Source organism: Austrofundulus limnaeus, unplaced genomic scaffold, assembly GCF_001266775.1.
Source record: "Austrofundulus limnaeus strain Quisiro unplaced genomic scaffold, Austrofundulus_limnaeus-1.0 Scaffold24, whole genome shotgun sequence".
NCBI classification, from domain to species: domain Eukaryota; kingdom Metazoa; phylum Chordata; class Actinopteri; order Cyprinodontiformes; family Rivulidae; genus Austrofundulus; species Austrofundulus limnaeus.
In genome coordinates this window covers 1,244,832-1,258,577 of record NW_013952426.1, presented here as the reverse complement: position 1 = coordinate 1,258,577, position 13,746 = coordinate 1,244,832, and the positions used below count along the sequence as shown (strand labels likewise).

Genomic DNA, 13,746 nt, shown 5'->3' with positions numbered 1-13,746 from the left:
AATTAGCGGATTTGCTCTTTAGTGGACTGGTGCCCACCACTGATAAAAGGCTTACAAATGCTCAAACAATATAATGTAAGGTAACATCAAAAAAGAGAAATAGGAAGAAGTCATTTCAGTAATGCAACACTCAACATTCCATCAGTCATTTGCCTTTCATGTCTGAGTTTTATGCTAAAAATTATCTTATGATGAGAAGGGACAGAGTCACACACTGTTGCTATTTTGATCCAACCTTGTAAATTACAGTACGCTCAGTCTTAAGTATAATTTCAAGATCTCGCAAGATGTTATAACACTTGAAGTGTGTCTGACGAGTTATATTGAGTAGAGGYTTTTCAAGGTCGGAGAGAGCGGCCATKTTGTTAGAGTGAGGACAACTCAACAGACAGTACTGTTAGCTTGTGAAGATGAAWGTGRTAACATGTTAAATTTAGCTCAGTACATTATTGAATCTRTTTGCYATTGACWGTAATTAGATTTGATTTGATAGAAATAATTGTCAGGACATATTCTATCAGGCAAAAACATGTTTCCAAGGTACAAACGTGTGCAATGAATGTTTCTAATAGGCTGAAACTAACCAATGAAAAACCAATGCCTAATGCAGGAGCTCTACTAGATGTCCACTGGACTTTCTGCTGCACCATGGYTTTGTTTTCTGAGTTTCAAGTTCCATGTTTCTGTCACCTCTCTTTCGGATTCGCTACATACAGTATCACATACAACAGGTTGCGAACTCGATTGTTCTCGGCCACACATGCTGCAATATCGGGTCAAGACAATCCWACGTGTTGAATATCCCGATTTGAGGTTGGAAAGGTCCCGACGTCCTTCCTGGCTGACTAGATCACTCTTAACTCACCACACAGGGCAGGGATATCTGCTAATATTACTTTTAGAGCCATCATGGTAATCGGAGCATCCTTAAGGTTGTTGGAATCGGGACAAAATTTGGCATAATAATCCTGCCTTGTGAACCCGGAGTAATATTTAGCTGTAAGTTTACACAAAAATCTAGCCATGATAAATTRTTTGCATTGACAGTCTGCCCCTTCCAGTATGGCGTTGCGGTCATACCACAGCAGTCAATCTTTCAATTTGTATGAGTTTCAGTTTCTGTTTTTTGTTTCTGTGGCCTGTCTAATAAAGAGGGACGAATGCCATTTGACACCATGTAATGCAAAGCCTCTGACAACAGACAGATTTGGCAGGGGAGAGGAGGATGTTGCTGACTATAGTGAAAGTACAGAAAACTGGAAAGTAGGAATATTTTCTTATTCTTTGTTTCCTTTTTTCCAYAATTGATGAGGAGAGTTTTTAAAGTGAGTTGAACCTGAACCCACCAGCTAAAAACTGTGGTTGTGCACATGTTACCTTTCACACCAGGCCGACACAGAATCAGTACATTTGTGCTGGGAAAACAGAGACGAGGTGCTTTTTATATGCACGGCACGTCAAAACAAATCGATACTGATGACATTGGAGCCACTGGCTAATTCACACATTTCTTGCAATGGGACTTTAAGGTCATGTTAAGGTTACAGATAGGAGGAGTTTCTTTGTACTTTTGTCTCCGCTATTACACAACCTTTTCAAAATGATCAAAATTTACCACACATAGTTTTTATGAGATGGCAGAAAAAWTTCYTRTATTGAGGACCAGCATTCCYYGAAGGAATGCASACCACCTGCCTCCTTTCATACCARAATTTTAGACCAAGATCATCCTATCGTGGGAAAGGAAAAGTTGTAGCTGTCTTATTCAGAACTTGAAAATACTGTCAGTTGTAGATGTTCATCYAATCAGTACTTTCTAACAGTTTCATTACAATTGGACTAGTTCATACTTAGGAAATGGACTGGCACACAAACACTCAGACCAAAACATTATTCCTCGCTATTTGCCTTTTGGTGGTAGGTTAAAATACGCTACATATTGTTTCATAAAGTACCAAATGAGTAAACATGCCTAGAAAAATAATACTAGCAGTAAGCCACTGTATGTCACTCTATTAAAGAACAACACAAACTTTTTATTATAACTTAACTCAACTTTTCATAATAAAAATTGTATAAATTAAAAAAAAATGTCTCATTTCTTTTCTTAACTTCCTCAGCTCTGTTATTCAGGGAGTCAAGTACCAGTACACAGTCCAGGTGGAAGCAGATGGTCTCCTCAGCTATCCCTCACCACCTCTTATCTACACACATGGGCAGTCCTACTGCGGGGATGGTCTCGTACAGGGGTCTGTGCACCTCGTTTGAATTCACTAAAAAAAGTAGCCAAGAAAAGGACGATGACGACGATGATGATTCTTTCTCTGCAGGACGGAGGAGTGCGACGACGGCAATCTGTTGGACAGCGATGGCTGCTCCAAGAAATGCCGAAGGGAGGCAGGCTTTAGCTGTAACGGTGCGTACCAATCTCTCCACTGCCGAAGATACATACATCACACTGTTTAGTCTCTTTCAAAATAAGTCACAACAGTTTTACAAAGTCCCACTTTAAAACCAACATGTCTGCTTCTGTCCTGCATGTTAGCCATGAGTCACGAATAAACTTTCAGGGTGAAAAAACAGGCGTTAAGCAGCCAGAAACATCTCATTTGTGCATGCAGCARCATTTAGTAAAAACTATCATGCCAATCAAAGGGAATTTACAAGACATAAAAGCTTCTGGCTGGAGTGGATTCCACAGACCATTAATGCAACATCACAGCAACATAAGAGAAAACAGATGAGCTGAGAAGTATAAAAGGAAAAACAAAAATGAATTTGTTAAGTTACCAGACTCTTTTTTTTAAGCATTTGGACATTTAGCTGGCTAAGAAACACCAGGGAAAAAAACAATTTTAATCAGTAAAATACAGAACTCTCTCTTCACGCATATATCTCACTCATGTTTCTTCATTAATTTTAGCCTTAGGCAATCCCTACGTAGTCGTGACTCCTAATAAATTAAGCTTGTAGATTTTTATCACAAACCGTGCTGGGGTTTGGGTTGGACGTTTGCCAGAATGTGTTTTGAAAATTGTTTTTCCAGTTTTTCATAACCTTTATCTTAAGTAAACAAGGCTTTTCCACCATCCACACACACAACAGTTTGCAAGCTCTTTTTACTGGAGATCACAACAACTGGAAATTAAGACTAWAGCATTCCTTGAAGGAATGCATATTGCCCGCCTTTCATGCCAGAGTTTTGGACTAGGATCATTGAATCAAAAATAGATATTGCAATCTGTTAGTGCTTGTTAGTTTTTGCAGTAATCATGTTGAAACAATGCAGTTTGAAAACTTGACCCCTGGTTCATGAGATATTTTGGCTACAGACAGATGATCAAAATCACAACCACTCAGACATGGGCAAAAAATTGATATGCTTTGAATTTGAAACTAAAGTTTGTTAAAATTACMTGTATGGTTAAAAATTAATGAAGAGACGTGTGAGATAGAATAKAATAGAATAAGCTTTATTATCACTGATAAAACAATGTTAAAAACAGTGTTAAACTCATTTCATTGTTTAACACTGYTTTTAACATTGTTTTATGTGTGATATATGTGTAAAGAGAGTTGTGTAGTTTACTGATTAAAATTTGTATTTTTTTATGTGTCTGTGTTGCTGTTAAGGGCTATCAAGTCCTCAGTGCAGGTTGGACTCCACCAGGGCTGTCTCTTGTCTCCAATTCTGTTTCTGGTGTTTATGGACAGGATCTCAAGGTGTAGTCGTGGCGAGGAGGGTGTCTGGTTTAGGAACCACAGGGTCTTGTCTCTGCTTTATGCTGATGATGTGGTTCTGTTGGCACCTTTGGGCCAAGACTTCCAGCATGCRCTGGGGTGTTTTGTGTGTGTGAAGTGGCTGGGATGGGGGTCAGTTCCTCTAAATCTGAGGCCATGGTTCTTGTCCAGAAAAGGGTTGGAATCCATTCTCTGGGGTGAATCTCTGCCTCAAGTGGAGGAGTTTAAGTAACTGAATGTTTTGTTGACAAGTAATGGTAGGATGGAGCAAGAGATGGATCAAAGGATTGGGGCCTCATTCTCAGTAATGAGGGTGTCTCTTCAGTCAGTTGTGGTGAAGAAAGCACTGAGTTGAAGGGCAAAGATCTCGATTTACTGGTCTGTCTTCGTTCCAACTAGGGTTGGGCATAACCGTATCGTGTGCAATTAGTCGTCAGAAAAACATTAATCGATTATTTTCTGGCACTTGACGATTAATACGATTAATACACCAGGCAGAGTCCGCTTGGTGCTCCTCTCCGCTTCAAATATGACGAACATTTWAAAAAAATGTTCTGTAATTTATTTATCTATCAACACAATTTAAAATTAGATGTATAGCCTGAAGTCTGTAATTTTGTTACAATTTGGAACAGATTTTTACGAAGAGCAAATCTTTCCTGCTAAATTGCTCATGTGACTAGGACACAGAGGTGTCCAGGGACTCCAGGGGATTAATCATCAAATTAACCGTTATCGGCTAAATACCACAATTAATCGTGAGTCATTTTTTTGCCAATATTGCCCAACCCTAGTTCCAACCTTCACCTGTGGTCATGAGGCGTGGATCATGACAAAGAACAAGATCCTGGATACAAGTGCCCAAAATGAGCTTCCTTTGTGGGGTGGCTGGGCTCAGCTTTAGAGATAGTGTGAGGAGCTCCATCATCCAGGGTGAGCTTGGAGAAGAGTTGCTGCTTCTCCATATTGAAAGCAGTCAGTTGAGGTGGTTCCAGCTGGGATGCCTCCTGGAYGCCTCCCTTTAGAGGTGTTTCGTGCACATCCCATTGGTAGGAGGATAAGTGAAAGACCCAGGATTCGCTGGAGGAATTATCTTCTCTGGCTTCGGAACACTTTGGGTCCCCGAAGACGAGCTGAAAAGTGTGGCTGGGGAAAGGGATGTCTGGGTTTCTCTCCTGGGCCTGTCTGACCTGACCACAGATAAGAGGCAGGAGATGGAGATGGATGGTTTCTTTCAAAAATAAACTTCCCAAAATTAAGGTTAATCGAAAAACCTTACAAAGCAGTCAGGTTGTGACAGAKTAAGTCATCTGGTTTTGCTTTTAAGTTTGGGCCACAGGTAATAGATTCACATTTGCAATGATGCTCCCTTTTCTTACTATGAAAAAAAAAAAAAACAACCAAAACCAATTTGCGTTTCAATGCTTTCTTTTTAAACCCAGGGTCAGGTGGTCAGAAAGATATAAAAAGTACCAAAAACATGCAGCACAACAAGACAAAAAACAAACAAAGATGCCACAGAAAGTGCCCCCGTCACTTGTGAGACCACCGCTGAACAACAATGTTCTGCGTCTCACCCTGTTTTGAAGCGTGCAAACAAGCCACAACAGAAACAACACAACACGCGAGGGAGTTTACCCAAAATACTTCTTCTTAAACTGAAAACTCTGCCTGTGTTCATTTGTCTATATATGGTAAAAATAAAAAAAAAGACTTTTCCATAACATTCCCTCATGCAGACAAACGCATTAGGCTCACTGGCACTGAGACGTTGATACGTTTTATCTCCTGGCATTCACCGGTCTTTACAGCAGCTGTCTTGTTTATCTCCTGCTCGCTAAAAGGCTTTGTTCTAGATACATTCAGACATTATTATGAACCTAAAAGGTAATAATCTCTGTTGTTGCGGTACGTTTTGCAATACCCTTAAAACTCTGCGTTATGGAATGTTCACTTAAAAGCTTTTCCTTTTGCCAGAAGCTTTATCTCATAAATACTCCAGAATATTGTGAAGAAACTGTGACAGTTCACCAGAGATCAAACAGCATGTTGCTTTCTTTTCGAGCCATGTGTTGTTTCCACTGGCAGCGTGAGGGTAGTTATTCATGTTTGCTGTAAAGGCTTGTGGGGCTACGCGAGCTTGTTACAGGGCTAGAATTTCCATCACCCACTCAATTTATTTGTCAAGAGGGGGGAACTCAGCGGAGGGGATAGCCCCCCCCCGGCCGTCTCTCACCAAGGTTCGCCATGCCGTGACTGAAACTATTACATCTCTTTTTACAATAAAAAAAACAAAACAAAACATCATGACTAGGAAGGAAAACAATTTGGCAATAACAGATTTATACAAATTGCAACTCCTAAAAACAATTATTCAGTTTTGCATCTTAGTCATAGGCAGAGTATTTGTTTGGGTTTTCTAGCCACATTTTCTTGACCCTGTTAAATCTCACTAAGCTGTTCTGTTTTGTTTTTGTTCTCAATTTTACCAGAGTTCTGCCGTAACCACAACAAATGCTTCCATCTATTGCAGACCATATGCCCTTTTTAGGGTTGATGAGTTTTGATGTAGTATACTTCTCAAGTGTCGTTTTTACCTGCCTGTTTCAGCAAATATAAAAAGAGGCGATGCAGTTACATGAGATTGTTAAAGAAAGCAGGTTCTTGTTGTTTCTTTGTTTTCAGCATCACAAAACACAATAAAAATGCAAAACTTAGAGGTGATTATTTTCAGAAGCTTAGGTGGATGTTGAGTGCACCTAATCTTGTGTTTCCATATAGAGTCAGAAAGACAGTATAACATTGAGTTTTCTGAATTAGGCTGCAGGGTAAAGCAGTTAGCCAGCACTTTTGCCTCACAGCAAATGTGATATATGCTGATCATAGAACAGATAAGTGTAATTTATACAATATTAAACCCAGGACCTTTTTGCTATGAGGTGTCAGTGCTAACCACTGAGCCATCGTGCTGAACATTTTGCATATAGAAACAGCCTCACCTAAGTGTTACTGGCGAAGCAGCAGTGGTTGGGGTGGCCAAAGATTTTCTGTGGTGGCCATGGCCACCCCTGGTCACCCCCTGGCTCCGGCTCTGGATGACACATGAAAGTGAGCACATGAAAGTGAGCTATCTAAAAGTAAATTGAGCTACAATTTTCATCTACTGTTTGCAAACAACATTTGAATTATATCCCTTCATTCTCATTTAGTCAGCATTTGTTGAAGAAACAGTAGTTTCCCAATGGTGTGACGTCCATCCATCAATCCATGGCAGGATGGGGCTGGGGTTTGGGCTGACTTGCGATTATATAATATTTAAATATAGTGTTTTTCTTCAACTAACTGAACAACCTGCTTTTTGTCTAAATCAAAATACTTATGCTTTACTTTCTGGGCAGCCATTTAGAGTATCTTTTAACTTAAATTTTTTACATTTCATTCTTAAGAGGTTGACAAATGTAAGCTAAACAACACTATAGTCTGGGTTTTCTCTTTCTACCATACTTGGATTAAGAATGGATCATTATTTTGACAGTTCCTTATAATGTTGCTGTTGTTACTTGTGGACCTACAGATACCCAGGATCCAATGGCAGATTTTTTTTTTTACATCAAAATAGCCCCTCAAGCTTAATATTGGGTTTCTTTTTATTGATATCTCAAAATTACTTTATTTTTGGACAAATAACTCAAGTCAAGGTCCATGTCCTCCTATAATACGTAATCTGTCGACAGCACAGAGACTCAGATTTGATTGAGTTGACAAGGCTGACATTAGTTGCCAAAGAAAATACAGAATAGATTTACGCAGATTTGGTTCACCGACAAATAAATTTGGATGACTTTCTGACAGTGGGGGAAGAGTGTCCACAGTGCCAGATTAAGAAACCAGGTTTTAAATTCTTTCATAAATCCTCATCTTGCTCTGTTTTCCCTGTCTCCTAAGGTGAACCCAGTCAGTGTTACGTTTACGATGGTGACGGTGTGTGTGAGGAGTTCGAGCAGAGCTCCAGTGTACAAGACTGTGGTTACTTCACTCCTTTGGGGTACACAGATCAGTGGGCATTGACTGCCTCTGCGTCTCACCAGGACCCCAACCTCTGTCCTGCCAGTGCTGCCACAGGGGAGCCATCATTTCCCAAGGTATGCCACGTGAAAAAAAAAAATCCTCCACATCCTGTTGAACGCAATATCTAGAATTTGAACTGAAGAGTTAATGTAGATTTTATGACACTGTGCTTCATCTCTTTAAGTGTTTGGGGTTCGGACCTAATGCTAATTAAATTTTATTTCAGTGTAATTCTGCCTTGTTCTAAGGTTGTACTGACCTTTTTTATTCATAAATCTGCTTTGATAATAAACATTTATTGTTTGGTATACATTTCATGCTGTGACCCAATGAGCCAGGTCGTAACGAACTTGGAGCCCGTTCGGGTTGAATACATTTTGCAAGGTCGTATAATTGGTAAATTTTCATCATTTACAGATGTCAGATTTTTTTAAAGAGCCTGATAGAAAAAAAAATGGTGACAAGACTCACAGGATCACCTGCGGCACTTTCGAGGCCTTATGAGAAAAGACTTGAGATATTTGGCAGGTCGTTTAAAGACATAACATCTTAAATACAGTGTAACTCAACTTTTTCTTTAGTATTTATGATTTACTCTGTCCAACAGAGAAAATTCTTTTAACGTTTGATCACTTTAAATTCTGCCAGATTGTTTTATCTGTGAACTTTAAATTAATCTTCTCTTAATATACGGTCACATGCAAATCAGAGGCCAAGTTAAACAAGTTCTTAGAAGAACAGCTTTTTAAGCCGTTTTGTTTTGGGAGGTATGTTGACCTCAGAGTTGGATTTTTGTGCTTCAATGATGCAAGGAAGACAACAAATCAGTAGTCATGASTAAGGTCACCCTGACTTGTCAAAAGCTGTAATACAAGAGAAATTAAGTCCTTCTGGACCCAAATTCATGTATTTTTCTTTTTGTGTGTACTGATTAAAATAACCTTGTGTTTTTACACCATCATCTGAATATGTCATTAAACTCATTTTTATTAAGACCAAGTTTTGAATAATACACTTAAAATACTCAGGTCACAGCTCAATATTTGGCATTAGTAGTAAAATAAAAAAGACTCACTCTAATAAAGAAGGTCGACAAATCGAAACAGAAACTGGGTTTTCTGAAGTGAAGAAAACATCCACGTTCAATTTTACTCTTTTCACACAATCGTCTCAGATTTTACTGTCTGGATTTGTGGTCCGTAATTCAATCTTTGTTTGACTTTTTGTGCAAAAATAATGATACTATAAAAAATAATAGGAAATAATCTTTTTTTGTACGTACTTTGTTCTGTGTTTTGTGTGAAGCTTTGTAGTTTTCAGCACCCAGAGGTGAGTGAGTTATTGCCTACRGAGGCCTGGTTCCCTTGCACAGCCCAGTCGGACACAAACAATGGCCTGGAACATTCATATTGGCTAAAGGTATGTGTGTATGTTTGTTATTATGAGCACATACTAATTGCATTTTCTCCTGTACCGAAGGACTGTGGGTGGCTACTCTGTCTTTAACAGTTTCCAGCTCTTCCTAATAATTTTAAACAAGTTAAAAGGCCTCCCAATTAGACTGCAGCTCAAATGTTTACACACAACACAAATCAAACAAACGTGCTGATATAATTACACATTTTCCAGGTCAGTGGTGATCTGAGAGTTCTAACAATCTGCAGATGATTAACAATCCTGACCAGCCTCCATTCGTTCTGTATTTACATTATTTTTATTTTTTGGGGGAGTATTTAATTATTATTTTTTTACCCAAAATGAGCACTAATCATCAAAACATTTAAACAACAATCACTCCCTGTATATTAATAGGAAAAGATTGAGTGTTTATAATTAGTTCATTCTTCAAAATTAAGTATGTGAAATGTTCACAAGTTGTAAAAACACTRGCATGTGAAGGAATAATCATACTCACAAGTGTAATCTCTGACAGGTCCTTTCAATCCTAATCATGTCATAATTTATGATAATAATGCCCATCTGAAATGTAGAATTACACATAATGATCATAATATTTTCAAAATGACTCAGTGTTCTATTAAGAAGTTTATTTTAGTAAACAAAAGGACATTTAAAAAAATATGAGATGATTCATTACATTGACTATGATCAGTCACCCTCATCAATTTTCAAAAATAAAATAAAATAAAATCTCACAGACATGCTCTTATTTGGACCTGGACCTCCTCTCCAGACTCATAACTGCGCTTATATCTTGTTTTCCTTTTCTAATAATCAGCCCTTCAGGTTCAGACTAAGTCCAGTCCAGCTGCTGATTTGATTGACGACTTTGCAAACTTTTTTATCATCTTTGGAATTGCAGAGCTTGCCTCTTTTCTCTCACACACGCTCATTAATTTTACTTCATTTTTTTTCTCCTGACTTGTGCTTCTTTGTTGAGTGACTCATCTTTTCATCCCCTGCTTCTTTGACGAACACTCTCTTTAACAGACTCATGCCTGGAACCTCTTTGGTCTCTTTGGTCGCCCGTCTTCTCCCTAAGGACTCTTTCAGCGTCTGAGAAAACCTTTTTCATAACACCTGTGTCTGGCAGCTCTTCACTAAATATCGCCATTTCTTTTAGATGCCTTTCTTTATCTCAGAGCCATCTCTCTTTTCTTGAATGGCTCGGTCTAAAAAGGACCCTTCAGCCATCCACTCAGCCATCTCTGTTTCTATAAAAAAAAAAAAAAACAGCTGCATCAGTTTAGTTTTTTGTTTGGAAGTTCCTTTTTCTACAGGACTCAACATTTTGTAAAGTAATGTTTTATGTATGGAAGGCTTTTAAGATGCATGCTTGATAAGTGGATTCTAAAACTTTGTAGTACCATCGTCATCACATTAAACCAAGTCAGAATGAAGTCGCCACATCCTGAAAAATGTTTCACATTATTTCTACTTCATCTKGCTTTTGTTATAATTAATCATTTTTTATAGTTTTCAGCTTTTCGTTAACAATAATTAGACAAATCTTGTGTTGGTTTTTATGTCTAAACCATTTAATTTAATACTTTTTAATTGCTTAAGTTAATAAACACTCAGTATATATATTTTTTTACTTACATTGGAACAGGTGGGATTTGTTAATTCTGGAGTGGCAGCCTCTGTAATGGTTTACTTGGCTTCAGATGGTTTGTGGTCTGGGGAGCAGTATCGCAGGACTGTCACTCTTCTCCTGTCTGATGCTGATGGCAAGAACCACTCATTAGGTACTTGGGTTTGATTTGTATCTATACTTAGCACAAAAAAGTAAGGAAATATGTGTTTGGTTGATTATTTATTTGTAGTAACAATGGCTTTATCTAAATTTAGGGGCTGTGTTGTCCGAAGGCCGAATTTGTTGGCTGCTTACATCACCGCACAGCACCAGAGGCTGTCCAAATTCAAAGACTCCWCTGATGCAGTCCTCAAATGCGCCCTCCTTTGTCCCCTTATTTAAGGGACAGGTCCGATGGATCCTTCCCGGTCCAATCTATCCCAAAATGCATTGCGGGCTGACCAGAGATTTTTTTTCTGCTYGTAATGATGGACGAAGTGAGACGAGAGTACAGTTTAAAATACAAATCTGGCAGTATAAAAAAATGAAAGTTTCAAGCTTGTTGTGTCGTTAATGCTTTTGTCATTTTCATTGACATGATTTTTATTTTTTATTATTCTTGTTGGAAATCAAGCAAGMTGGTTTAGAGAATAAATGTGCACACTCAGTGGGTCTGTTAGTTCTTCAAATATGGCCTTTAAGTTAATTTAGCTGTTTTATGATATTAAAAATACTCATATTGATATTGTGCGAATTTCATTCTAGTTTTGCTTCAGCTTAGCATCGTCACAGTTGGTAGGCGACAGGACATACGCCACGGTAAGGGCGGGTATAARGCAGAAGGCTAAACCGTTCRAATTCACGGCCACTTTTTTCCGGTCTTTGCAGTCTACCAAGGACCTGGCCCACCTTGACTGGGTAGGCCGGGTCCTCCGAAGGACCCAGTCCCTGAATTTGGACACAGCCAGTTCTTCTTGGTAATAAATCTTGTACCGGAACCTAATTGGCAGCACCTCTCAGAAGCCCAAAACAAGTGTCAAAAACAACAGCAAAACAAGCTGTTTGGCAGAGAAGCTTTGGCTAATTTTTTCACGTGCATAATCTACATACTCAGCTCTATTGCTCATCCCACAGATGCATGTTCCTTACAAATGTGACACCATTTAAAAGGGAAATTAACAGGCTTAAAACAAAGTAATAATCTACCAAACACAAATATCCTTACTGTTTAGGATCTCCACAAGTTGATCAACGTTTGTGGGAGCGGACACGTCTGTATATTAATGTTTATTTGAAACCCTTTCATCTCGCCCAGGCACCCACGACCTCTCGTGCCATCGAAACCCCCTGGTGGTAAACGTGACCCACGACCTTTCGCAGCCGTTCTTCCTCACGTCCTCAGTCATCCTTCTCCTCTCCTCCCCCTCTGTGGCAGTGAGAGGGGTGGCTCTGAGGACCTCCTGTCACTTCAGCACCTTCGCCCTGACCGGGTGCGCATCAGAGGGTGGGCTCTCCCACAACTACCTACTTAACACACTCACACACTCACACAGAACTGTTTATAAAGGTATTGTAGACAATATTCTAAATCAATACGCTGAGTACAGATGATTGTTCTTCTTTATTTGAAGTAAACATTCCTAAATCTTTGCCTTTTTGCAAATGGTGGATGTTATTGCATATTCTGCAGGTAAGTATGTGTAATCACGCATCCTAAAACCGTAAAACATTTTAGCTGGTCTAATTTCAGTTGGCAGAGACAGAAGTAGGGATTACATTAGTCGTAGTTTACGTTTCCCTTGGCTCCTCTCATTCTTCTACTTCTCTCCCTCCACACCTGCAACAGCTGTTTATGGCAGCCGTGTCAGCTGGACAGCTGTAATCCTCCGCAGATAAAGCACGCCTCTGTCAGGTAGGCTTTACARAACCAAACACTGGGCTGGTAGAGAGGTGAAAACAAAAACAAAAGAACTATCTATATATCAGTGTGTCTCTGTAGGTGTACAGGAGGGGGGGAGGCGTCGCACTGCTCTGTCCAGTGTCACCGTGGTTTCAGCATCACTATCCTCAGTGGGAGGGGGACACCACCACACCAGGTACTCCCCGTTTAGGTTGCTACAAATGTCTTCATACTGTAAAAATGTGTTACTATTTATTTGGAAGCCATTGTTTTATGCAGTCGTGACTCCATTTAGTTATTTTTGAATATGAATACTTGAGCATGGTATGAAGCCAGAAGTTTTTTTTTATTTGAATTTAAAAACATTTCAAAATAGCACAATACATTGATTTATCTTTCTCACTGTGGCACTTTCCTTTTTGACTTCCAGAGAACAGCAGAGCTGGAGTGTTTACATGGTTCATGGGATCGCGTTGTTAGCTGCGAGCCTGTAGACTGCGGCCTTCCTGACCAGTCTCATGTTTATTACGCCATATTCAGCTGCCCCTGGGGGACCACTTTTGGCAAACAGTGTTCTTTTACCTGTGGACCACCAGCCATACTACAAGGTAACGTAACGATTTCAACTATTGAATTTTAGTCTGTCATTTTTTATGAAAGAACAGTGGATCCAGTGACCAATGTACATGACTTCAGTCCAGACACAGCTGTTGTTTAGTCCTGAATGTTTTTGTCAAATTTACCATTTAGCATTTTACATTCAGCCAAAGCTGTTTTCTTAGTATAACTTAACGTATAACTTAAGTCATATAACCCACACTCTACTAAACATACAAGTTTTGCAATTTAGGTCTGTAAATCATGCTAATATTCCTCCCAAAAACCCAACCAGGAGATCAAATGTGTTAGAAAAGCTAAATTTTGTGTGATAGCAAGACACACACACACACACACACACACGCACGCACGCACGCACGCACGCACGCACGCACGCACGCAC

The 13,746-nt window shown here is 39.3% G+C and overlaps 1 protein-coding gene across 1 annotated transcript in view; it reads left to right on the top strand.

Moving 5' to 3' along the window:
* The window catches only part of pappa2 (pappalysin 2), a gene marked incomplete at its 5' end in the record, with an annotated part of 72,007 nt that overhangs the window by 22,428 nt on the left and 35,833 nt on the right, over nt 1–13,746 (top strand). Inside the window, 9 exon segments of the mRNA XM_014004452.1 lie at nt 2,121–2,249; nt 2,331–2,416; nt 7,687–7,883; nt 9,115–9,228; nt 10,883–11,018; nt 12,162–12,336; nt 12,693–12,758; nt 12,846–12,942; nt 13,177–13,354. Of these exon segments, the coding sequence (XP_013859906.1) occupies nt 2,121–2,249; nt 2,331–2,416; nt 7,687–7,883; nt 9,115–9,228; nt 10,883–11,018; nt 12,162–12,336; nt 12,693–12,758; nt 12,846–12,942; nt 13,177–13,354 (1,178 nt within the window).